We start from the raw sequence: 25,257 nt of genomic DNA on the forward strand, positions 1-25,257 counted from the left end.
ATATTACCAGTTGGATATTCTGCTAGTTTGTTGATCAAATCAAACCATAATTCTCTTTCCTTTCATTTAAGCCAGTGATCTACCTTTCTCTTGGTCATTGTGGTCTGATACTTTGTTTCTCATTCCTCTATGTGCTATCTTTTCTAAGCCTTCTGGGCCCATCACTTGCTGGGTACCATTGATTCCTGTTTTGCAGTTTCTCATGTTTGCACATCCTGAATCCTATTTCTAGGCCAGATCTTAAATAGTCCCATTCAATCTCTCCCTATTTAAATGTAAGAGCCAACAAATTGAACAGTTGAGGGTCTCATAACTCCTATTTTTTGAACTATAATCCAAATAAGTGATAAGTGAAAAAGTTACATTAAAAATACCTTATAAATTTTCAACATAAAAATATGCATGGAACCAAGACAGCTTGATAGAAATTAAAACTACTTAAGATGTAAAGATAACTACATTTCCAAACTTATAAAATATTGCTAAGACAATTTAGTGGAAAAATTGTTAGAAAGTGGAAATATGTATTAGAGAATCAGAAAGTATATTATCAATGAATTAAAGATACAACTTGAGCTATAGGAAAAATTAAAAATACAAAAAGTTGAGAGGAAGAAAACAATAAAGAACAGAAGGCACTGAAATATAAAACAAGGAAACAACACACAAGTAGGCTAAGTAAAAACAAGTTTTTAGAAAAGACTAACAAACTGTATAAATCCAGTAAGATTAATTCACAAGAAGGGTCATAAATAAACATTATTAATGAAAAGAGACATCTAAACTTCATGTGTGAAGTTAGCGAAGGCCTTTCTCATTAAATAAGCTATGCATTGTGGCCATGTCTGCAATCCCAGGTACACCAGAGGCATAGGTAGAAAAAATACTACCTGAAACTGGCCCAGGACAAAAATGGAAGACACGATGTGAGAAACAACTAAAGTATATGGGGCAGAGGTATGACTCAAGTGGTAGAGCGCCTGCCTTGTACTGCCAAGTTGTATGACAATTTGATGACTCACATATTTAATGTTGTAAAAGACAAAAAAAAAGGTACAGAAACCTGCAAACTTATGATTTCATTGATGCATAATTGAAGAATAGGTGAAGCTGATCTGATGATTGAGGTTGGAGTCACTCCTTTGGAGTGGAACCTTGTGTGAGTAGGGGGGGTGTCTTCCAACTGCTAGATAGATATGTTCCAACCTTGCTTGCTGCGGGGAGTACACAGGCAAATGCACATGTGAAGCCCAACTTGAGCAATACTTCGGCAATGACTGCCATTTACTAAGTATGCTATTTCTCAACTAATACTTTACAAAACAAAAAATGTGCATGACTTAAAAAAATAAGAGGATTCTGTGAATAACTTTAGCGTAGCTACTAGCTAGAAAGAAATCAATTTTATGGAAAGTCTTAGGGTAATGAAAGTTACTAAAACTGGCTCAAGAAAAAAAGTAGAATGATTCTATAAACATTCAAAAGTTTGATAAATTCTTGAAAATCTTCCCACAAAGAAAATACCAGGCCCAGATGGCTTCCAGAGTGAATTCTCCTAAACATACACATAATTCTTGCGCTCTGCCAAAAAATACAAGGACAGAGTACACTCCAACTCATTTAATGAATATGCTGTAATCTTGATATCAAAACCAGACCAAGGGAATAAGAAAAGAAAACTCTAGGCCAATTTTACTTGTAATTTTACATTTAAAATTTTTAACAAAGTATTTGCATAGTCAATCCCTCATATACAAAAATAAAGTTATATGTTATGATTCAAATTAGTTTCATCACAGGCATGCAAGGTGTATTCAAGCTCAGGAGATGAATTAGTTTATTACATTTCAGATTTTAAAGCTAAATTGTATGTTTATGTCCAGAGTTGCTGGAAAAACTTAATTCTGAATTTTTGTCATTAACAAGAACACTTAATGAGGAATAAGCAAGAATTTCAGGAGGCTGAGATCTGACCATCTCCATTCAAAGCCAGCCTGGGCAAGAAAGTCCATGAGATTCATTTCACCTAACATCAACTTATCTGACTGTTTCTGCTTGTCTCAGACACATACTAGTTATTGCAAATAAGGGAAACCATGGGACCTATGTTTCTTTGGGCCTGGCTTACTTCACTTAATATGATTTTTTCCAAGTCTTTCCATTTAAGGACTCAAATGGTTTTTCTTTCTTGCTATTGTTTCTAACAAATTTATAAGATGATTTCTTTGTTGCTTTGTATGTCCCTTCCCCATGGTATAACTCCTCTTTTCACTATATTTGATGTTGGTATAATTTGGGGAGGGGAAGGGAAAAAACAAATTGTTTAAATAGGGATACAGGTGGACCCATTGCAACAATGAGATGTACAAGAAGTTATGTCAAAAAACAAACTTTACAACTATGGGAGGGGGAGGGGAGATGGGAGGGCAGAGGTGGTAAGGGGAAACAAAGGAGGAGACAACAATGCTTGATAAGAAATGTACTCATTACCTTGCTCATGTAATTGTAACCCCTTTGTACAGTATTTTCACAATAAAACAAACTTTAAAAAAACAAAACAAAAAACAACGACAACAAAAAAAGTCTGTGAGACTCTTATCTCCATAAACCACTAGAAAACTAGAAGTGGTGCTGTGGCTCAAGTGGTAGAGTGCTAGCCTTGAGCTGAAGAGCTGAGGGACAGCACTCAGGCCCAGAGTTCAAGCCCCATGGCCAACAAAAACAAATTTCCTTAACTTAATAAAAGTTGTCTAAAGTATCATCTTGGGCAATCATTGTAATTAATGGGGAAATTTTAATACAAATAACATTTTATATTGTAAAATTCCTAATCTCCCTGGCTGAGAAATCAAACCAATAAAGATAATATCAACAACAGTAAATATGAGTATAAATAAATATAAATTTATGAAGGTAGTGTAAAGGTTAAAATGCACACATTAAACTTTCATATATGTAAACATCTTGTTTGTATATAAAACAACACACAAAGTTTTAATGAAGTTGCTGGGTTTCAAATAACTTATTTAGTTTACTAGCTGTACATTTGCCACAAAATAAGATGCCAGAAATATTTTTATAATTTTAAATAATCTTATATTTTAATAATCTTAATTGACACAAAATGTGAGTATTAAAAATAAGTCTTATAAAATGTGGGAGTCACTACTGGAGAAAATGAAATTATACAAATGACTATGACTATGATAAGTCTATGACTTGCTCATAGACTGGAAGACTACAGTTGTCATTTATTCTTGAGTTGATTTATAGATCCAATATATATTCCTATGAAAATACCAACAGTTTTTAAAATGTATTTTTAAAATTTTTATTTTGGGGTATTTGTCAAGCAAATTCTCAGATGTACTTTGGAGAATGAAAGGTCATGAATGAAAAATGCTGAGCACTTTGTGCAAGCCTATAATCAAAGGCACTGGAGAGATTGAAGCAAAAGGACCAAAGTTTGAAGCCAGCTTAGGCTACATAGGTGATCTTCCCTTAAACAGTGTACAACCACATAAACAAACAGCAGAGATACTATGGAAGAAAAAGAATTTGCAGGGGAAATTTTTTCCTACTACTGATTCAATTTATAATCAACCTCAGTGATTAGTTGCTATGATATTAGTCCACAGAATCAAATAGAGGACCCCCAAAATGGACATATATAAATAAAACCTGAGTTATAGCATATAGCCATCTTTGTGTATTAGTGAGGAGGTAGGTAAAGTATTAAATTCATTTTCTAGTTGGAGAAAAAAAACTACTTATTCACATGTATAAAAGTGAGTTCTAGATGATTTAAATGCATAAATGTTTGAAAGAAAAAATCATAAACTACTCAGAAAAAGTAGAAACAATAATTTTATGATTTCAGATTAGGGAATAATTTCTTACATGAGAACACATAATATAAATCACAAATATAAAATAACTGGTATCTTCTACACTAAAAATAGTAACCTTGGGCAATAAAAATATTTTTTAATGTCACTACATTTTCTTTCGAATTGTACAGTGTTGCTTGCAACCTAATAATCACGACAGGTGCCATGCTTAAGGGAGAATTCAGCGAAATTCCTGTTCTAAAATTTATGTCCTGGCTCACTGACCATAAGAAAATAAATATGTTCTTTATATATTACAAAAAATACTAACTTTGACTTACCAAGGTTACCATAAATAAGCTTAAATTAAACTATATTATGAGAACGCATGGTAGCGTGTTAATTTTTTAAAATGTTTAAAATTTTAATTTTATTGTCACGGTGATATACAGAGGGTTATAGTTATATAAGTAAGATATTAGTTACATTTCTTGTCTAACTTGTTACCCCCCTCCCTCATTTTTCTCCTTCTTTCCCTCTCCCCTAAAGGAACAGCCTAAAATCAACAGGAAAACTCAATCCAAAATTGGTAAGAAAATGAGAAGCTAACATGAACAACCATTTCACAGAAAGTGTGAAAATCTTGTCCACATGTGAAAATATGTATCTACATTTTAATATGGGAAAGGCCAATTTAGATAGATCAGAGGATTGTCTGGGAGGACCACCAAAGGAGCTAAGCTGGGGCCAGGCTTACAGGTGTTTCCTTAATAATGGCTCTTTCTATATTTCCCATAATTTAAATGTTTTTATAAGCATTTGACAGTAAGAATGAATAATCAAGCTGGGCACCAGTGGCTTATGCCTATGATTCTAGCTACTCTGGAGGTTGAGAACTGAGGATTGGAGTTTGAAGCCAGTGTGGACATTAAAATCTGAGCCTTTTTTTTAATGTTCCTTTTTTTTAATTGTCAAAGTGATATACAGAGGGGTTACAGTTGCATAAATAAGGTAATAAGTACATTCCTTGTCAAACTTGTTACCCCTTCCCTCATTTTTTTCCTACTTTCCCTCCTCTTCAACACCCTCCTCCCCAAGTTGTAGGATCATTTCCAACATATTGTCTTGTGTATAGCTCTATTGCATTGGTTTGGTTCCTCCCTTGTCATTTGTCTCATCATTCTGCTGTTCCCCTTCCCTTCCCTAGTTCAAATAAACGTATGTACAATACGAAAGTACCAAAATCAAATACAGAGACAACAGGGAATATATCATAGAGGGAAGAACATACAAAAGAAACAAAAAAAATCACATAGTACATTAAAAACAGCAACAACAAAGAAAAACCTCTTATGTCCATGTCCTGGAGTTCATTTCACTTAACATCAGTTTATGTGGTCATATGTACATAGCTATGGAACTAATCTGCTCATCTGCTAAGATTGTCCTAGACATATACTAATTATTGCAAGTAAGGGAAACCATGAAACCTATGTTTCTTTGGGTCTGGCTTACTTCACTTAATATGAATTTTTTCCAACTCTCAATTTCCTTACAAATGGAGCGAGCGGTGCCATTTTTTTGATGGAGGTATAAAATTCCATTTTGTGTGTGTGTGTGATATGTGTGTGTGTGTGTGTGTGTGTGTGTGTGTGTGTATGTATCACATTTTCTTGATCCATTCATTTACTGAGAGACATCTAAGGGTATCTAGGTTGGTTCCATAATGCTGTGATAAACATAGTTGTGCTGGTAGCTTTAGTATGGCCTTGTTTGTGATCATTTGGGTAAATGCCCTGCTGGGTCATAGGGGAGCTCTGGGTGTAGTAGTCTTTTGAGGAATCTCATACTGCTTTCCAAAGTGGTTGAACAAGTTGACACTACCACCAACAGTGGAGTAGCATTCCCTTTTGGCCACATCCTCTCCAGCATCTGTTGTTATTAGATTTCTTGATTATAGCCATTCTAACTGGGGTGAAGTGGAATCTCCATGTTGTTTTGATTTGTATTTCTTTTATGGCCAGAGATATTGAGTATTTCTTCATGTGTCTATTGGCCATTCTTATTTCCTCTTCACAGAAACCTCTCTTTAAGTCTTTAGCCCACTTATTAATGGGGCATATATTTCTTGTGAGTCTCTTATCTCCGATTAACCACCAAAAAGCTGGAATTGGAGTTGTGGCTCAAATGGTAGAGCACTAGCCTTGAGCAAAACAAGTCAGGGATAATGCCCAGTTCCTGAGTGCAAGCTCTAGTACAGGAATGCAATAAAAAATTAAATCAAAATCATTAAAACTATAAGTATACAATCAATATACTTCACTATAAATAGGAGACAAATATAAAGCTAATACAGTACATACTAAATTTGTAAGTTTGTAACAATTCTAGCTGTACACCCATATCTTCAGACATCTGTGAGCCTTTCAAAACCTGTTCTTTCATTGTTACAAGTAAGTTTATCAAGTGTTGTAGAAATTACAGTCTTCCTAGTAAGGAGAACAGTATCCATTCTCTTTACTTATTATGGTTCATGTCTAACACTTCATTAAGCTGTTAACCTTTACGGTTAACTTTACTTTTATTCCTTGTCCAGTACTTTAAAATAACAGATGTTTTTAATTCTTGCTATGTACAAAGCATTAAACTATCCAATTTGTAAAGAGAAGGAATCTTTGTACAAACAGTTATTTGACTAGTCTATGCTAATAACTATGTTATTTATACATACACACTTATGCATCTCCCTCTCTCTCCGTACAATATAGCTCCTTGAAGGCCTATGGCTTAGTAGGGGAAAATTAATGTTTAATAGTAAGTACAAATTAGTAGTAAGACATGTAATTATTTAGAAGTGGATACTTGAGAGGAGAGAGCCAACAACTGAGTAGGAATTAACTTCCAGTTTATCTGCATGGCAAACAAAACAAAAAAGAGAGAGAAAGAGAATTGTCAGTCCAAATCCTGAGGCAGGAGGGGCATGGCTAGCAAACCTACCCAAAGCTGGGGTGAGGGGAGGGTCAGCATGGTAAAATGTGAGGATGGGAAGGAGACCAGCAGGAGAGGAGGTCAGAGTGCTGTATAGGGTAGAGCCAGGGCTTAGCTCCATATCCTTCTTTCTTCCATGATTCTCAAAAGAGTTATTTATATATTTAGGTTATGTATATATTGCAGTTATGTATATACTGTAGGTTCATTATAAGTGCTTTGTAAATAATTTAAATTTGGTGATTAAAGCATGTAGAAAATGAAACAGAAGGAAGATACATTTCTCTAAGAGCTAAATATTGATAGTTTCTTAGAACGATCCATAAATAGAACATAAGACTTCTCATAAGTATGTAATGTCCTATGCAATTCAGATCATGAAGAGATTGAGTGGCAGGTGAGGTCCTATAAAAATCCCCTTATCATGGCAAATAATTTATTTTATTGAATTAAACATTGTATTGCATAAGCAAGCCTTAAACTGAGGCTGTGGATTTTTTTTTTTTGTTAAAGAGATTACCACTATGGGGAGTTTAAGGCTATCTGTGCTGTATAATATGGTAAGAGGACTGATTGGACTTAGGAACAAAATTGAATTATCAGTTGATAGAAGTGTCTGTAATCTCAGCTATTCCTTCTTAAGTTTCACCTTCTTCATTGCTAAAATAGGGATATACCTATTTTTCCAATTTGATGCACTTATCATAAGGAGTAGATGATATGTACAGATAGATATGTATATATGCATACATAGCTATCTATGCCTAGGAATGTTCTTAATACACATGAGGCAAGCTACAAATGTGTATTGTAAGTCATTTATTTAATGCCTAATTTTGTGTACTTTGCACATATGTAATTTACTTATGCAGTGTTTTTCAATTAATTGTAACAGTAATTCCATTTATGCTAAGATAATGGCTTATTTAATCAAGATGCATGGAAATAAGTCATCATTCTTCCACAAAGTTGATGAAGTCGAAAAATGTAACTAAATATTAAAATCATCATAGAAACATGAAAATCAATGAAGAAAGACAAAAAAATCACAATAATATAGTCTTATTTTGCTGTGAGATTGGAGGGAAAAAGAAATAGAATGATATGTAAATAGATGAACATATAGATGGAAAATACTTGATAGTAGTACTTGACTGAAAATTGAAGGCAGAAGAATAAAAATTTTGAGGAACTAACACTTAAGTAAGAATTGCCCTCAAAAGCATAGTGAGTGAACAACAATATTAGAATTTATTTTCTCTAAGCCCAGGAAGCAAATAAGTAACTTGGTAAGCAGTTAATTCGAAAAAGCTATCATTTTTCTAAAATATAGTGGCAATGTTCTCTGTGGATGAACAATTGAAGATGAACATTCTCAGGTGAAAAAGTGTGGCAAAACTTTTAAATCATTTATGGTAAGATTTGTAGTCTTGATGTACAACTGATTTAAAATTGGAACGCTTATTTACAGTTACTAATAACTGAAAGGTATTTTTACATAAAAATGCATCATGGTTTAGCAGTCAAAGGGAGAACTGATGCTGCTGACAAAATCTGATAAGAATATACTCTTCTTAAGGTAGATCACAGGATTGTCTTGGGAATTCTACATTTGTAAGTTTGGCTTAGGCAATAAATAAGCACAAATGAACTTTTAATAAAAGCCAATATGTCTAGAAATAGAATATTGAACTATGAGTGGTGACCCCATGTTGAACAATGATCATTCTTAAAAGGAAAGAAAAAGAGGAGAAACATAGGAAATGAGGCAGAGAGAACATGGGAGGAAAGGATTAAATGTCCACAAAGGATAAAAGAAAGACCAGTAGGAAACCCTCTATAACTATTTTGACTGGAAAACTGAAATGGTTTTGGTAGAATATGGGTTCTCTTTGCCGCATAACCCCATCTGAATTGCTATCTTTTCATTATACTGAACTCTTTTTAATTTTAATTTTTAGCTTTAAGTAGTTGTGCAAAGGAGTTGCACAACAAAATAGTATATGAATACAATGCCTCTTGATCAATTCACCCCTTTCATTATTCTTCCCCATCTCTCCCAACACTACACCTTCCCTCAATTTATACTAAACTTCAAGATTATTTCAAAACAGGTATTTGGGGATATTAGACTGTTTATGATCAATGTACTTGATTCATTCACTCAGTATTTTCTGAGTTTCAGGTGTGTGGTAGGTTCTGCACAGCAAGGCAGAAGCAGATATTTTACATGTTGCTCTTGACAATAAAGGATTCAGTCTTAAGAAAGCAAATACACCTTCAAATAATACATTGTTAACATCTGAAATGGCAAAGTGGCTGGATTAAAAGTAAGAGTATTCTTAGATATCTAGGAAGAAGTTGAACAATGATGTGCAAAGCGTAAAGAATGAGTTGTCTCCTGGACTTCTACAAATGTAAAGCAGAAACAAGAATGTATCATACTTTAGCACCCTCCCCCCACCCCACAAACGCTCATATTCTATGCTTTGGAGTGTCTTTGCAGGGCAGTGACTCATGGGAAAGGGCTCCATATTTTCCCAGATCATATTCTTGAAGGGAATATTTATATGGAAAGTATCTAGCTTTAAGTTACCAAGGATGATTAGGCAGAACTTTTTCAGGTCTAAATTTAATCCATCTGGGATTACCTGAGTGGGGTCTAGGAGGTCCTGTTTGCCTGTGTGATGTATAATTTAAGCTTGTTTGGTGACATCAGTCTATTTCTGTTAAATACAATTTTTTCTAACAGCACTTAGTTAGGTAAGTGTAGATTTAAGATGTCCACATCGCCTTACTTTTCTTCATGTACTGCTCCATAATGCTTTGTCGGGAAGTATGCAGGTTACTTTCGGTAGCTCTTTCGGTAACAGGAAGCCTTAGACTCTATACAAATAGCTATGCTTTGAATGTGATACTGTTTGAGCATCTGTACTCCTAAAAATCAAAAATTTAAAATTCCCCAAAATGTAGCACTGTAGGTGGAACATTTCACACCTGACCTCAGGTGACAGATCATGGACTGATTCACTGAAAATATTGTATAAAAATACCATCTGGCTAGTTGTATAAGATTTGGGGGAAACATGGATTTATTTTATATTTAAACTTGGATCCCACCGCCAAGCTTTCTCCATATGCTTATACAAATATGCTGGAATCCGATGGGGAAAAAAGTCTGTCCTCGGAAACACTTTAAATCCCAAGCATTTTGAATAAGGCATTCTGAACCTGTGTTGTAAATCCTTCGCTAACGATGTACAGTGAAACACGAGGACCCACAAGTGAGGACTGGCAATAGTAGCAGATACTAGAGAAAGATGGTTGTGTGAACCAGTGCTGAAAGGAGTCTGGACCATAGAAGACCAATTTAGCAACAGTTAGCTTTTTTTTTTTTCTATACTATCTGCATGTGAATGTGTGTGTTTGTGGCAGCCTGAGTTCTAGGTGCTATGTTGACCTTTTTCTGTGATTCATGCAGAAAGTTATTTCATCTCCTTAGACCACAGATGCTTTATCTATGCAGAATTTAAAACAGATGAAGTCAGGTGACCCTCTAGATTGAAAAATTCATGCTATGCTCTATAAACTTGTATTATTACCATTGAAAAGATGAAGAATGTTGGAGACGTGTTTTCTCTTTTCTGAAAAGATGTTTTTGGAATGGTTAGTAAGGAAGAATTTGAAAAATCTAGATAATTTCAGTTAAATCAAAGGATTAAAAGAACCCTACCACTATACCTTTAATACATCGTAACTGCACAGCATGCTTTAAACTAGGTAAAGTGAAGGAAATACACCTCTGCCCTGAAAATTTTACTAAGAGTACAAACAACAGGTATAATAAAATCAACACCCACGGCCCTATGTGGGTGTAATTGCTCACTGGCTTTTTGAAGCAAGTGGGTTTAAAAGTAATATGGAAGGAGACAGGAAGGGTAGTCTGACATGCTTCAGTGGGAAAAGCTGTTCAGATGCAAGGGATGGGAGAAAAGGCAGGACTCGCGATGCAGAAAGTAAGAAAGAAAGATGTTGACTTTGAAAGGACAAGCAGTAAAATATCTCACTGAAGACCAAAAAAAAACCCCCCCAAAAAAACAAAAATCAGAGGCTGACAGTAACTTGGTATACACACAGGCAACTGAGATGACCAAAATAGAAGAGAATATACTTTGTGGGTTCATATTAAATGGCCAGAACATGGACTGTTCCTTTGACAGAAGAGTAGATGGGAAGATGGACTAGGAATATAAACAAAGGAGAAAAACCAAGACTCCATGCAGAGCCTTCATCTGAAGAGAATGGGAGGAAGAAAAGATGTTTACTTTTCAGTGAACAAGAATGAATGTTCATTTATCATGCGTTAAAATAATGTATTGCAATAGATGAATAAGAGCAAACCTTTTACTTATCCTTCAAGAACCCATAACCTTTTAGGAGATAGATTTGTTTTGTTGTAATATTTATGATAAAACATGCAGTGAAGTATAAAAGAATCAAAAGAAAACTTTTGTGTTCTACCATAGGATCAAAATCTTTTCTGCCAGGTACAAGTCGCTCATGCCTATAATCCTAACTACTCAAAAGACTAAGATCTGAGGATCCTGGTTCAAAGCTAGCCCAGGAAGGAAAGTCCATGAGACTCGTGTCTCCAATAAACCACAAAAAGCTGGAAGTGGAACTATGTCTCAAGTGCTAGACCATCAGTTTTTAGTGGAAAATTTAAGTGAGAATGTGAAGCCCTATGTTCAAACTCCAGTACTAGTGCACACAAATAAACAAAAAAAAATCCAGTTTTCCATATTATACTATTGACATTTTTAATGCTTTTATTAAAAGATATCCAGTACTATGAGAAGTGAATAAACCTGTCTAAATTTTCAACTTCCTTTTAGGACAGAAATTATGTATTTATATCTTTTTTTCTAAATGCATTTTTTTGTTGTTGGTTTATTTTTTTCTTCTGTGTAAGAAAATCTTCTATTGTGATAGGATTTATGTAGCAATACCAGCTTTGGGATTGGATATCTGTGGGCACAAAATACAGTTGAATGTTGATACTTGATAATGTCCACGCTTCTTTGACCCTCCATATAAACATCCCATAGTTACCAGCTTAGTGCCTCATTCTGGCAACCTGGAGACAGAAGGGAAGTTTCCATGACTTCTAAGAGGAAAATATTCAGTATATGAGTAGAAGAATTGATGAGAAAATTAGATCTCATCAGACCAGTTTGACTTCTTCCTTTCTTCTTCAGACTTATGTTTAGAAGAGTCTTTATATAAACCTCTATTTCCCTACTCAACTTTTAAACAATCTTTTTGTAATCATATGAACATCTAAAGAGCCATTGTAGGAAGTGGACAGAAGCTAACTATGAATCATGACTCTCCTCAAACTGGGTACTAACCAAATATTGTGGTCATGGCTAACTAGAGGCACATAAGCTGTCCTAACTCAAAAAAGTATTAGTTAACACCTACTCTATTTGTTTGTTTTTTCTTCTTTCATTAATTTGGTCTCTGTTATTCAGCCTCTTCCTTTTCATTGGTTTCTGGTGTCACATAGGATGATAGGGAACTTTAGCAGACAGAAATAGGTGAGTCTAGGTAGTACCTTATGAGCGAAGGTGATGAATACAAGATGACTCAATAGATTGTCCAGTGGGCAGGTAGTGAGTGAAATATGTTGACTTGATGCATTTTGGAAAACATTATGGGAAATCTGATTCAGGAAGACTTGCTGTGGCATAGTGATAAAAAGCAACTGAACCCCTAGTGTTAACATGAAATTATCTAGATAAAGTTATCTCACCTAAAGGATTTCAGTGGGCTGTGTAATATGGGACACATGCTGGCTTCCTTAGGAAAAACTCCAAAATGTGAACTGGGAGAAACAGGGAGCAGAGATAAATATGTCAGCCTTGTAAAGCATCTCTCTCCATAGGAAATTTAGTCTCAAAATCAGTTTTTAATGTGAGACATCAAGTTCAAGTACATAGACAAATTTAGTAGGATGTAGGTTAGTAGGTGGAACTTTAGTTTTGAGCTTAAAATGATTATTTATTTATTATTCCTTATGAACTTTAGACTTCAAGATGCTTCAACATTTATGAATTTCCAGGTAATACATTGTGTGGTACAACGCAAGGAAATTACTCCTCATCTTTAACACTGGTTTTGCTTTTATAATGATTGTCAGATTCTTCAATTACTTCCTGGTTTTGTTTTTTTTTTGTTACTATTTTTGTGGGTTTTGAAAATACAATATTTTGATACCTTTATTTACGATTCCTAAAGAATACAAGGAAAAATGGGAAAAAATAGTTTGACCACTTTACTCCTTGATTTCACCATTAATGGTAGCCTAAATATATCCTTATGGAGTTCTGGGATTTTATTTATAAAAATAAATATGCTTAAATAAATATTTTTTCTTCCCTAGTGCCTAGAAATTGCAACTCAGTCATTTAAAACAAACAGCTGTTACCAGGTTTCTTTTTAAACTAGATAGAATTTTGTCTTTCTCCTTCCCCCCCTATCTAATCAGTTACCCAGAAGCAATCTTCTTCAACTCTATATTTGCTTTGAATTGTTTTTCTGAATCTACCAAAGGCCACACAGACAGTGAGCAACTTGTCTGACATGCAGTAGGGTCTTTGTGACAGATTTTGTATAGTAGATTATCCACCAGGGTGTTTTCTTTGACTCTTCCAACGCCCTAGTAGGGTGTTGTCTTCTCTCTGCCATACACTAACACAGCCCCTTTGTCTGGAACTTTTTTGTAACATTATTTAGGCAAAATATGTGTAACAGAGTATGTGTTTTCTTTCCCTAATTGTAACTCCTTGAGTTTAGAAATCGTGTTTATTCCTTTTGGTGGCGAGAGCTTAAGATATTGTGGGCAAAGGGCTGCAGTATCTTATTTCAGGACATGAGCCACACCTGTAAGACAGCGATGATACTCTTTTTTTCTCTACCCCAGGACTACTCAATGGAACATGGATACTTGCATTCCCAGTGGATTATTAGGGCAAGCTTATTGTCACTAGTACCTCTCATTTCATTTCTGCCATTCTTTCCCCTCTATTGAAGGGCTTATTTCCATGCCAATTCACAATTACTTAGAAAATGACTAGGCCTAATAAGTAAGATGTTAAAATTATTATTTGTGAAAATATGTGGTTTATTGCCTCTCACTCATATACACTTGCTTGCTAACAAAATTACTACCTTGGAAAGGTGCTATTGCTCTTCAGCATCTATTTCATTTGTAATAAATACGTTTCAGAATACAACTTATATGGCTAGAGACCTTGGAGACAGCCTCTTTGGTCCTTTTACTATGAAAATTTTTAAACACTATCACCTCCTCTTCCCTTCTATCCTGAATGCTATTACTAGCTTGTGAGTTTTTATGCTTAGCCAGTTACTACTGGTAGCTCATGCCTATAATATTAGCTACTCAGGAGGTTGAGATCTAAGAACCAAAGTTTGAAGCCTGCCAGGGCAAAAAAGAAGTGTGAAGCTCTTATCTCTAATTAATTGGCAAAAACCTGGATGTGGCAGTGTGGCTCAAGTAGTAGAGTGGCAACCTTGAAGAAGACGCTAAGGGATAAAGCCCTAAATTCAAGCCCTTCTACCCCCAGTACTAACACATGCACACAGAGGGAGAGAAAGAGAAAAAGTCTTTATGCTATTCATTTGTAAACTTTATTTAAGAAATACTTGTACACCTTGTTGTTTGTCTAAATTAGTAGATTCTAATGGAAAGGAAATTTTAATTTGGTTTGAATATCCACCTAAAAGGTTGAGAACTATCTATGACAAGCATCTCTGTTTCAGCAGACAGTAGATATTATTTTCCATTCATCCTCATAATAGCCTGTCAACTAAAAAACAATCAAGGTAGTTACTATTTAATGCCAGCATGCCACCTAGTAGGCACAGTACTAAGCACTTTTACATCATTCTCACTTGCATCTCACATAACTCTAAGATGTAGGTTTTATTATTTTTAATTCACAGGGGAGGAAACTAAGAGTCATTAAATGAATTGTCACATACCTAAATGATGAAGCCATTGGATTGCAGAACGAAGATTCTAAACGTTTCTTTTCTGCTACAAGTGCTGCATATAGTTGGGGTGTGTGTGTTACAGCATGTTTGTATAACATCCTAATGTCTGGATTCAGAATTTGAGCATTGCTGCTCCTTCACAACCCCCCACCCCCATGCACTATGCTCAAGACTGATGAAGGAAAAGATATTCAGGTCTGAGCAACACCATGAGAATGACTCTGGAAATTTCTGCTCTGATGTTCCAAACATACAGCAATATGAGATCACATATAAAGTTAGAAAACCAAGTGGGCTTATTCAAGTTCAAAATAATTACTCATTTTTGAGATACAGAAAGTAAAGAAAATGTTCACATGGTTATTAAGGCTGAAGTCAGGTGTCTGTTAGACTACTCTGCTGGCCACAAGAAGTAAAATTAGCATTTTACCACTAAACTTCCCTCTCTTCCTCCTTCCCTCCCTTTCTTCCTTAGTTTCTTTGCTTATTTCAAACAATTTTTTAACAGAGGGTCTCATTATGTGTTCCAGGTGGGTTTCAAACTCCTAATTCTTTTCTCTCAGGCTCCTAAGTGCTGTAATCACCAGCACGTACCACCGCACCCACTTCCAGAACTGTCATTTTAATTGGGCTGGCCAGAGACTCTGGGTTAAGTCATCAGCATAGGCGATCAACCAACATAGGGCTCTAGTGTCTAGGACTAGGAACTTAAGCATATGTATTTGATATATATATAATATATAAGCATATATATTCATATTTATGTTCATAAGGGGATGTATATGCTTAAGGATATAATTTTTATATGTTCATACTCATCTATCTATCTATCTATCTATCTATCTATCTATCTATCTATCTATCTATCTATCTATCTGTATGTATGTATGTATCCCCTTATGCAGGGCCTTTGGGGGAATTCCTTGCTCATACTGAGAGACCTAGGAGAATTAATGCTGTTGCCCAGCACTTGGCATTAGAGTTTTTAGCTGGAGACTAACGGGGTGAGAAGAGATTCTTATTTTTGTGATTTAAAGCAGACTTGGCCACCTACTGTGTCTGGGATTGACTGTGAAGTCCTTCTACCCCTCCCAACAGCAGAAGCACAGGAAACACCCCTGGAGACGCTCAGGACTAGTAACCTTCATGGCCTGGGAGAAGTAATGGAGAAACACTGCCAAGGTGCAGGGAGGGGGTGGGGGCAGGGAGGAGCACATGGAAGAAATGCTCTCACTATGAATGAGCATCAGACCAACACTCCAGAATAAGTAAATGAACTTTACTGCTAGTAAAGATCAGGGGCAATTTTTGAGTGATAAATTTCAAAGCAAAACTTAGTGTTCCCCTTCCTGCAAAGGAAAAAGATTACTTGAATGTTTAAAACTAGTCATTGAAATAAAAGATAGGACAAACTTTAGACAGCAATAAAGAGAGAACCAATGGCTTATAAAAGGACAGTTCACTTCAATCAGAACCCAGGCAGACACACTCACTTTAAAATATGCATGGAAACTTGTGGTTCAGATACAGAGAATGTGGATGGAGAAGCTCTAGTGTCAGTCTCATAGGAGTTTCTAGACTCTTATGTCAAGGTGAATTGTGAGAGAGATTCAAACCCTAATACTTGTAATTGTTGGAACATTTCAGGAATATGGATATAGGATTGAAAAATGTTCTTTCGGTGATGACTAGGGCAAATTAAATGTACAGGTTACAGCATGACAATAAAACTGTAGATCATGCAAAACAAAAGGAAAAGCTTAAAATAGACCCTGTCTTTGGAGAGTCTGCTGTACCCTGTGGATCTTAGTCAAGGATCTAAGACCTAAGGCAAGCTTAAGGACCTTAGGAACCTAAGGGCAAGGTGGTTCAAAATAATCCCTATCTTTTTATAAGCTGTTTGCCCCACCACCACCACTCTCATCATTCTCAAAGACCAACACGCTACACATTTCCAAAAAGAACTATCTTTCAAAAGCATGAAAAATGCAACTGCAAATGTGCCTGTACATCATAGGAGTATAAAGTGTATTAAAACCCAACAATGTGATGGGGGATGGGGAGTAAGGTCACTGGGAGAGGGACTAATGGAGAAAGGATAGGAAAATGCTGTCATAATATTCTATATATATGTACTATATATATACAAATATACATATACATGCAGATATATGCATATATCTGTATATATATGGAAATAGAACTAGGGAAACTGAAGGGATGCTTGGAGTTGAAAGAGATGGGAGAATGTTGAAAGAGGTTATATAATCAAGATGCATTATATGTATAAACAGCTTTGTTAAATGACAACTCCTTTATACAATTACTTAAAGATAATAAAAAGATTTTTAAAGATGCATTGTATTCATGAACTGACATGAATTGAAACCCCTTTGTTACAACTAGCTACTTAAGTACAATAAATAAGTAAATAAATAAACAAATATTTTTAAAAAATGGAACCAGCCAAAGGGGGCAGAGAAACCTGGCCTTGGTTAAGGTGTTCACCATCTGTTTTTCTTGGGGCAGGTCACGTGATTCATCATTAAATGTTGATTTACATCTCCCTTACCTGCTCACAAGTGGGTTTTTGTTTTTGTTTTTACAATGTAGAATGTAAATATGACACAATTATAAGGATATATTACTTTTTTACAGAGATGAATGTGATCTATGATTCCTGACTTCTTAAAGTTTATACCTTAGATTTGTGTTAAAAAGGATTCACAAAAATATCTTAGCCGGACACCAGTTGTTCACGCCTGTAATTCTAGATATTTAGGAAGCTGAGATCCGAGGATTGTAGTTCAAAGCCAGCCTGGGCAGTAAAATTCATGAGACTCTTATCTCCAATTATCCACCAGAAAACCAGAAGTGACACTGTGGCTCAAGTGGTAGAGTGCTCACCTTGAGCTGAAGAGCTTAGGTACAGTGCCCAGGCCCAGAGTTCAAACCCCACAACCAACAACAACAACAACAAAAATCTAAACTCTTTTGCATATAACAACCTAGCAGAAATTATTTTCATGACTTAGCAGGTGTTGGGGAGTTAAAATGAACAAGACATATGGGGTTAATCAAGTGAACTATGGCATGAAAAATATGCATCCCATGAATTACTTTTTTTACTTATTCCCTCATTTTATTGTGAAAACATTCACACAGGTACCTATGTTTAATCTTCATTTATGGATAACCATGTTTACTTTACCCATGAATAACTATGTTCATATGTGTATTTTTCTGGATTTCTTGAGTAAAATAGCATAACATACTGCTTTACTCTTAACATATTCTGCATGCATGTCTTAACAGAAGTGATCTACAATGCCATTAGAACATCTAAGAATTTTTCTCTATGTCCCCAATAATACCCAGTAACTGAATGATATTTAGATTTCCACAATTGCCACAAAAACTTCTTTATCATTCTCAAATGCCACTTTAATCATGACTCTCAATCTACAATGATGACAGGTAGAATTCCAAGATTATTTTCAAACAAATCCATGGGCACAACTTCCTCCTTGTCCCCAAAGGGAATTGCCTGAGCCTCTGACAACAGAAAAAAATGAAGCCTTCTCCAGGGAATCCTATCCCTGTCCAGATAACAGGATTTTAGGAAGAATGAGCCTGAGTGGTAGTGTGGACTAGTTAGTGGAGCCAAGCAGATGTTTGTATTCTCCCCAGTGCCAATTGGAACTAGACAAGTAAATAATCCTTTCAAGACAACACCCAAATCCTGGCAACTCTCAAAACATTTTTACACCTGTTTCAGGTGAGGTACAATACATTGCAATTAGTGGTTCAATCTTCTTAAGGTCATCTCAAAATAATCATCACTTTTTTGTCCCTGAGATATTGAATTTTTGAAGATAATTGGTCAGTTCTCCTTAAAGATATTTTAGTTTTGTTTTTATAGTAATTATCTGTCCTTCTCTCCCTATTTGTACTAAACACTGAGTTGTGAAGTTTAAAAGCTTGATCAATTCCAAGTATATATTTTGTAAGTTATTTTTTCTTTTTTAACTGCTGATGTGATTCATTTTATGTCCCTTTCACATCAGGAAGCTGAAGATGTCCATTTCTTCCAGTAACCATAATATTAATCTCAATAGTTTGGTTTCAGGGATTGCTACCAGCTAAATTCTTTGTAAAGGTGCATCTAGCTTTGCAGTGGTCAAAGGGTGAAATCTGAGTATCTCAGAGTAGTCTTGCTCCTCAAAGTTTAAGCATCCATGCATGAATGGCTATCCTAATCATTTTATTTCACATTGCAAAATGGTGAATTTCCAATTTTATTATCTCTCCTGTTATTTTCCTGTAAAGAACATTCCCTCATCAAATAGACATGGGCTACAATTCCTCCTGACAAAGCCAGACACTTGTGACCCTTTAATTACCAATTTTCAGAAACAAGGAATTTATGTAGCCTGGCCTGGTAATGCAGAGCTGTAATCCCAATCCTTTGGAGACAGGGACTGGACAATCATGTGGTTAACCCCAACCTGGTTATAAACTAAACAAGAAAGAATGCACGTAATAGGCTTCTGTAGTGATGGCAACTGAGATTTTTTTTTATGTTTTCTAGCATTACTATGGATCACTGATATATTTAGTGCATTCATGATTTTTGTTGAAAATTTATAAGAAGCTTACAAGTAAAACCCTAATTTTTAAATTTTTATTTTTTATTTGATATGATAAAATGATGTGATGTCTACTTACTAATGGATATAGAGCAAAAGGAAGGGGATAAGGTTCAGCAGAATAATTTTTTAAACTTTACATTATTAAAGATCCGTAATCTTTTTTTTTTTTTTTAATTTATGAGATGCTCTTTTCTGGAAGTCTCTGAGTACCTTAACCAGAATACAAGTGAAAACAAGAATGTCAAAAAGGCACATTTAAATTGTTCTCAAAATCAATCAAAAATAATGAGGTGCTGGGAAAAAGTTGTATCCTTGATAATTACATCTATCAGTATCAGAAAACAAAAGAGAACAATCAGGAAATGACAATCCCATTCCCAAGTAGCACATTTAAAAAGGCTAATGAAAAAAAAAGTCTCTTTTAAAAATTGTACTAAATTAGCATTTCAAGTAAATTGACAACCTAAGCTTGATAAAGGCCAATCTGGGGCCCAAACAATGGAAGTTCTGTTTCTACTTTTATCTTCTTTTCAAAGAAATGATCTCACTTGACTTTTTTTTTTATGGTTGTTGTCTTTTATATAAATGGAAGTAATTGTCCTAAGGGAGGTGCCAGTTCTGCCCTTTGTGAGGTCAGGTCACACCTGGAATATTGAACCTTATTTCAGATTCTGTTTATTAAAACACTGACTTGGGGACAAGTAATCTGAATGGAAAGGTGTTACAAGTATGGCTTGCAGGATCCCGTTTTGTTTCCATGTGAAATTAATGTAACTATAATATTACACAAGGGATTCAACTTGCTCTTTAAAGCCAGAACCTAGTTTTGGGATCAATGGTTGAAAGCAGCAGAAAAGCAAATGTGAACCTAGAATTACGGCAAATTCCTTCCTAATCTAGATGATGCAGAACTGAAATGGATTTAATCTGGGAGTTTGAACTCTTCCCTGACTGATACCTTTTTTTTTTTTTTTTGGTCGGTCGTGGGGCTTGAACTCTGGGCCTGGGCGCTGTCCCTCAGCTCTTCAGCTCAAGGCGAGCGCTCTACCGCTTGAGCTACAGCGCCACTTCCAGTTTTCTGGTGGTTTATTGGAGATAGGAGTCTCACAGTCTCTCTTGCCCGGGCTGGCTTTGAACCTCGATCCTCAGATCTCAGCCTCCTGAATAGCTAGGATTACAGGCGTGAGCCACCAGCGCCCAGCTGACTGATACCTTTTAACTGTCCCTTTACTCAAAAGGTGGTGTAACAAAATGGTGCAAAGGTCTTGCAAATATTTTGTTAAGAATCTATCATTGTAATGAGGGATGCTTTAAAAGGTCTCTTAAAAGTGTTTTTTTAAATGAAAATGAAAATTAATTTTACATATGGCTTTGAAGAGAAAGCCCTTAGTACATGCCAATTTGTATGCCATTGCTTTGTTTTGGGCAAACCTAAGGAGTATGGTGAGGTAGGGTTCAAGCTGCAGTATTTTACCATCACTGCACGTTGAATCCATATCTCATCTGGCAGCAAACTGAGGTACTTACAGACAAGAATATGGCCTTGTTAATAAAAACAATAGCATACAGCATTTTACATACTATTTTAAGGGCAGAGAGAATTAGAAGTTGGGTTTCCAGCAGTGATAAGTATATTTTCTTTCAATGGTAAAGGAAAACTTATCTACATGAATCTTTAAATGTGTCAATTCATTTCGATGATAGTAAGTGCTGGTATTTTGTTAGTTGGGCTTTTCAAGTGATTTCATTCTTTATTATTAGACCAGAAGGAAAAAACAAAAAAAAAAAAAACAATGCCCCAAGTATATTCCATCAACATATTCATCAGTCATCATTTTTGGAGACAGTTTTCGACATATTGTATGTTTTACTGTGCTAACAAGAGAAAAGACTAGCCATTAAGTTTATGTTTCTTTGTTTTTCAGCAAGGTCACATATCAGGAATAATGCTCGAAGTATGCTAATAAACAATATATAATGTAGGTCATCAGGGAGTAAGAAATATTTTCTAACTAGTTCTAAAGGGAAATATTGTTGGAAAAGGGGGATGGATGTTATTTACACAACACATGTTGCTCTATCTGTCACCATCAAAGGATCCTGTAAACAGCTCAGTGCAGTAAATCATCCTCCCTGATTGTCACGCTGTTTGAAGGCCGAGTTAGATTTAGATTCAGCGCACTCAACTCACAATATGCCTAATGTACAAAGACCATTAGATTATTTAGACAGCTTCCATTGGAAATAGGTCTGTACTTGCTGTGGTTTGCAAGGAATATTGTTCATGGTTGTAGAAGAAAAGATTATGTTAAATCATGCCGATTAGGAAAAACCTATTTGAATAGCATAATTTTTAATCCTAAGTGAAATTACACTATTTTTGTGCTTACCCTTGATTTTTTTTTAGGTCCGAAAGGACTTGAGTTCTTTTGCATTCATTATCATTTACAGACCTGTATTTTCTATTAATAGCATTAGTAAAATACATTTACAGGAATGGAGATGAAATGATAATTATGTAAGAATGGTTGAAATCCAATTTCCAGAATGGGATTTTACAAGTGCAATTTTCTCACATTTGTGATATTTTTCATAATGGTTTCATTGTAGTTTTGTTTGTTTTCTAGAATAATTTTTAATGATGATAACTATTGTTTTATCACAAAAGTATGTAACAGTGTAACCACAGCTGATAACTTTATTTGTTGTGTTCAGCTATTATGATCTGGGACTCAGAAATAGAGATGCGAAATGACTTTTCTCAGTGAAGTATTTTCTTTTTTTCTGGTAGTGTGACACTGTCACAAAGGTATATCTTCCTAGCTCTCTGAGCCTCAGTTTCTTCAATTGTGATCTAAGAATTGTAATAAAAATTCTACTCTACAGAATTATTGTGTAAAGAAATAGTGTTAAATTGTTCATCATGATATGACAATTGTTTATAGAATAAAGTATGTATTTAAAATGCAAGAATGTAGCACCTTCTAAAATCTAAATTAAACTTGGGCATATCTTTTTTCTTTCTTGCTATTGTTTCTAAACGTATTTATAATGCATCATGTGATATTTTTTGTTGCTTTGTAAGTTCCTCCCGCATGGCATAACCCCTATTTTCACTATATTTGATGTCGGTGCCCTGCATCTTGTATATACACTTCTCTAATTTGGGGAGGGGAAGGGGAAAAGCAAAATGCTTAAATAAGGATACAGGTTGACCCATTGTAACAATAAGATGTACAAAACACTACGTTGAAAACAAACTTCACAACCTGGTTGGGGGGGGGGCGGGAGTGTTAGTTGTGGAGGTGGAAGGGGAGGAAAACAAAGGAGGAGGCAACAATGCTTAATAGGAAATGTACTCGTTACCTTGCTCATGTAACCGTAACCCCTCTGTACATTTTTGCAATAAAAACAATACAAAAATTATAGTCTAAATTTTCTAGCTAACTTCCATGAATATTTTTAGTTATAGATCTGTAGAAGCAAACCACCAGTTATTTTGGCCAGAATGAAATTTTGCCTGATACTCAGATATTGGTTACTGAAACACAGCTACATGTTACAGACTTTTTTATATTAACTTCTGTTTTCAAGTTTGAGTCTTTGAAAATGTATTATTTCATAATGAAGAACATCTATTTCTAGTAATAAATGATAGAAATGTTCTCCTGGATCTATAGTCTTTCTGATTCTCCTAAATGCATGAAGAATATAATGTGGGGACCCAGTTGGAAGGTCCTAGTAAAGAAATTGTGGAATTTTCTCAAAATGACCCCACAGTAATTTAATTAGCAGTGTAGTAAGACCAGCACCTCAGAAAAAAATATAATCTTGCTGATGGATAGATTTATCTATTTATTTTTTAACTCTCAGTTTATTTTCAGTAGGAATAATAAAAAAATGCATCTGTCTAAGTAATTTCATTTCTACTTGTTTTCTCAGAAGAAGACCTATCAATGCATCAAGTGTCAGATGGTTTTCTACAATGAATGGGACATTCAGGTTCATGTTGCAAATCACATGATTGGTGAGTGACTCTCCACTCCTTATTGCAGATAGATTTTTCTCCTGCTTTTGTACATTAGTGCCTATATAATTAAGCATCATTAAAGGTGAATTAATTGTTCAGCCATCAATGGGTTACCGAGGCATGATTGATTTTTTTTATTTCTATTATTAGACCTGATAAAGCATTAGCACATTTTGTTTTCTGCAAGGGCTAGTTTAGACTTCTGCAGAGGATTATATATCTGCTGCCAGTCAAAACACAGGTGATTAACAAATTAAACTTCTAATCATTTTTGCATTATTGAAAACTAACAGGAATGGTTAATGAACTGGATGTTAGCTTTCCATAGAGTTTTAGACAGGTTTTAATTTCAGAAGTTATTACAGTAATGGTACTACTGTGTGTTGCTTGTGCGTGTTTGTATCAAAATCTAAGGTGGGGAGTTTTTGTGATATGGAAACATGAATAATTTAAATTGCCCTAAATAGTTTTATATGTATGGTTTTAACAGCCTGGAAATAATTATGATAATAAAGATCATGTAAAGAATTTAGTAATCATTTTTATTCCCTCTCAAATTTTCAATACATCTTTGTAAAAGTGGTTTGGGAAAAGATTTCAGAAGTCACTCCAGGCAAATATTTTTAAGACCTTTTTGCATTTATTACATGGGCTAGAACTAAAAACGATTTTTTTTCACTTATTCATATTGTCCCATTATCTTTTAACTCCTCAGGGTTTACTGCCTATGTTTTTTAATTTGATAAGCACTTAGTAATAACACTAAGAATTTTACCAGCCAATTAAGCTTTATCAAGCAGATCTTTTTCTACTGGTAAAATGACAATTGATTTTACTTTGTGCTATTTTTGTTACTCACTTGTGTTTGGTTTACAACAATAGATTTTTATTTCTTACTTAATTCATGGTATGTGCTAATTCTATAGATAATTATGAAATAACCTTTTTTTCTAATATGAAACTTTTCCAGAAAGTAATAAGAATTCAATATTTGAGACTCTTGAGTTTGCTTTGAAGGGAAAACAAGTTTTATTATACAATAATGAGAAGAATTGTAAGACTACTGAGTACAAGGAACGGCTGCTCCAGCTGTCATTGCTGATCATTGCAACCAACCATAAAACCACTTGCAATGTTTTTGTATGAATTAATGAAGATAAATTCAGAAGCATGTTGGAAAATTGATTAATAGTTTTTCAATAGAACTTGCTTTATAGTTTTCAAATGATGGGTCTTTAGGAGGATTATTGCTTATAAAAGACTAAGTGTTTAATTGTGTGAAAAGGAGCATATATATAACTGCTGAAATATTGATTCCTTTATCTCTTTATTTTCAAGATTTGAGCACTAATATTATTAGTGACTTTGTTATGCATTAAAAGGCATATTCTTCAGTGAGACAGAATCACTTTGACAGGCTTTCCCAGTGTTCAGAAGACAATTGCAGTATCTAAGAGGAGTTCAAATAATGTTTTCCCTTACAAATTGCCTTTGGATTTTGATTCTGAAAAATACTCTATGGTAAACTTGCAAATTTCCTTTTCTGGTGGGAGGAGTTAGCAATATTGAATTGTTCTTGCTAAATAGTAAATATCAAGATTTCCTAGCTGTATACCTTTTGATGATCATTTGGTGATTGTCATTTTGTTTTATAAATGAATTTCAGCAAAAGTTTACA

General features: G+C 34.8%; 1 protein-coding gene across 1 annotated transcript in view; it reads left to right on the top strand.

Moving 5' to 3' along the window:
- Positions 1 to 25,257, top strand: part of Znf521 (zinc finger protein 521) — a 287,726-nt gene that overhangs the window by 129,843 nt on the left and 132,626 nt on the right. The window contains exon 5 of the mRNA XM_013014942.1: positions 23,492 to 23,576. Coding sequence (XP_012870396.1) covers positions 23,492 to 23,576 — 85 coding nt within the window. The remainder of the gene's footprint in view (positions 1 to 23,491; positions 23,577 to 25,257) is intronic.

The sequence above is a fragment of the Dipodomys ordii genome, unplaced genomic scaffold (genome assembly GCF_000151885.1).
Source record: "Dipodomys ordii isolate 6190 unplaced genomic scaffold, Dord_2.0 Scaffold25, whole genome shotgun sequence".
NCBI classification, from domain to species: Eukaryota; Metazoa; Chordata; class Mammalia; order Rodentia; family Heteromyidae; genus Dipodomys; species Dipodomys ordii.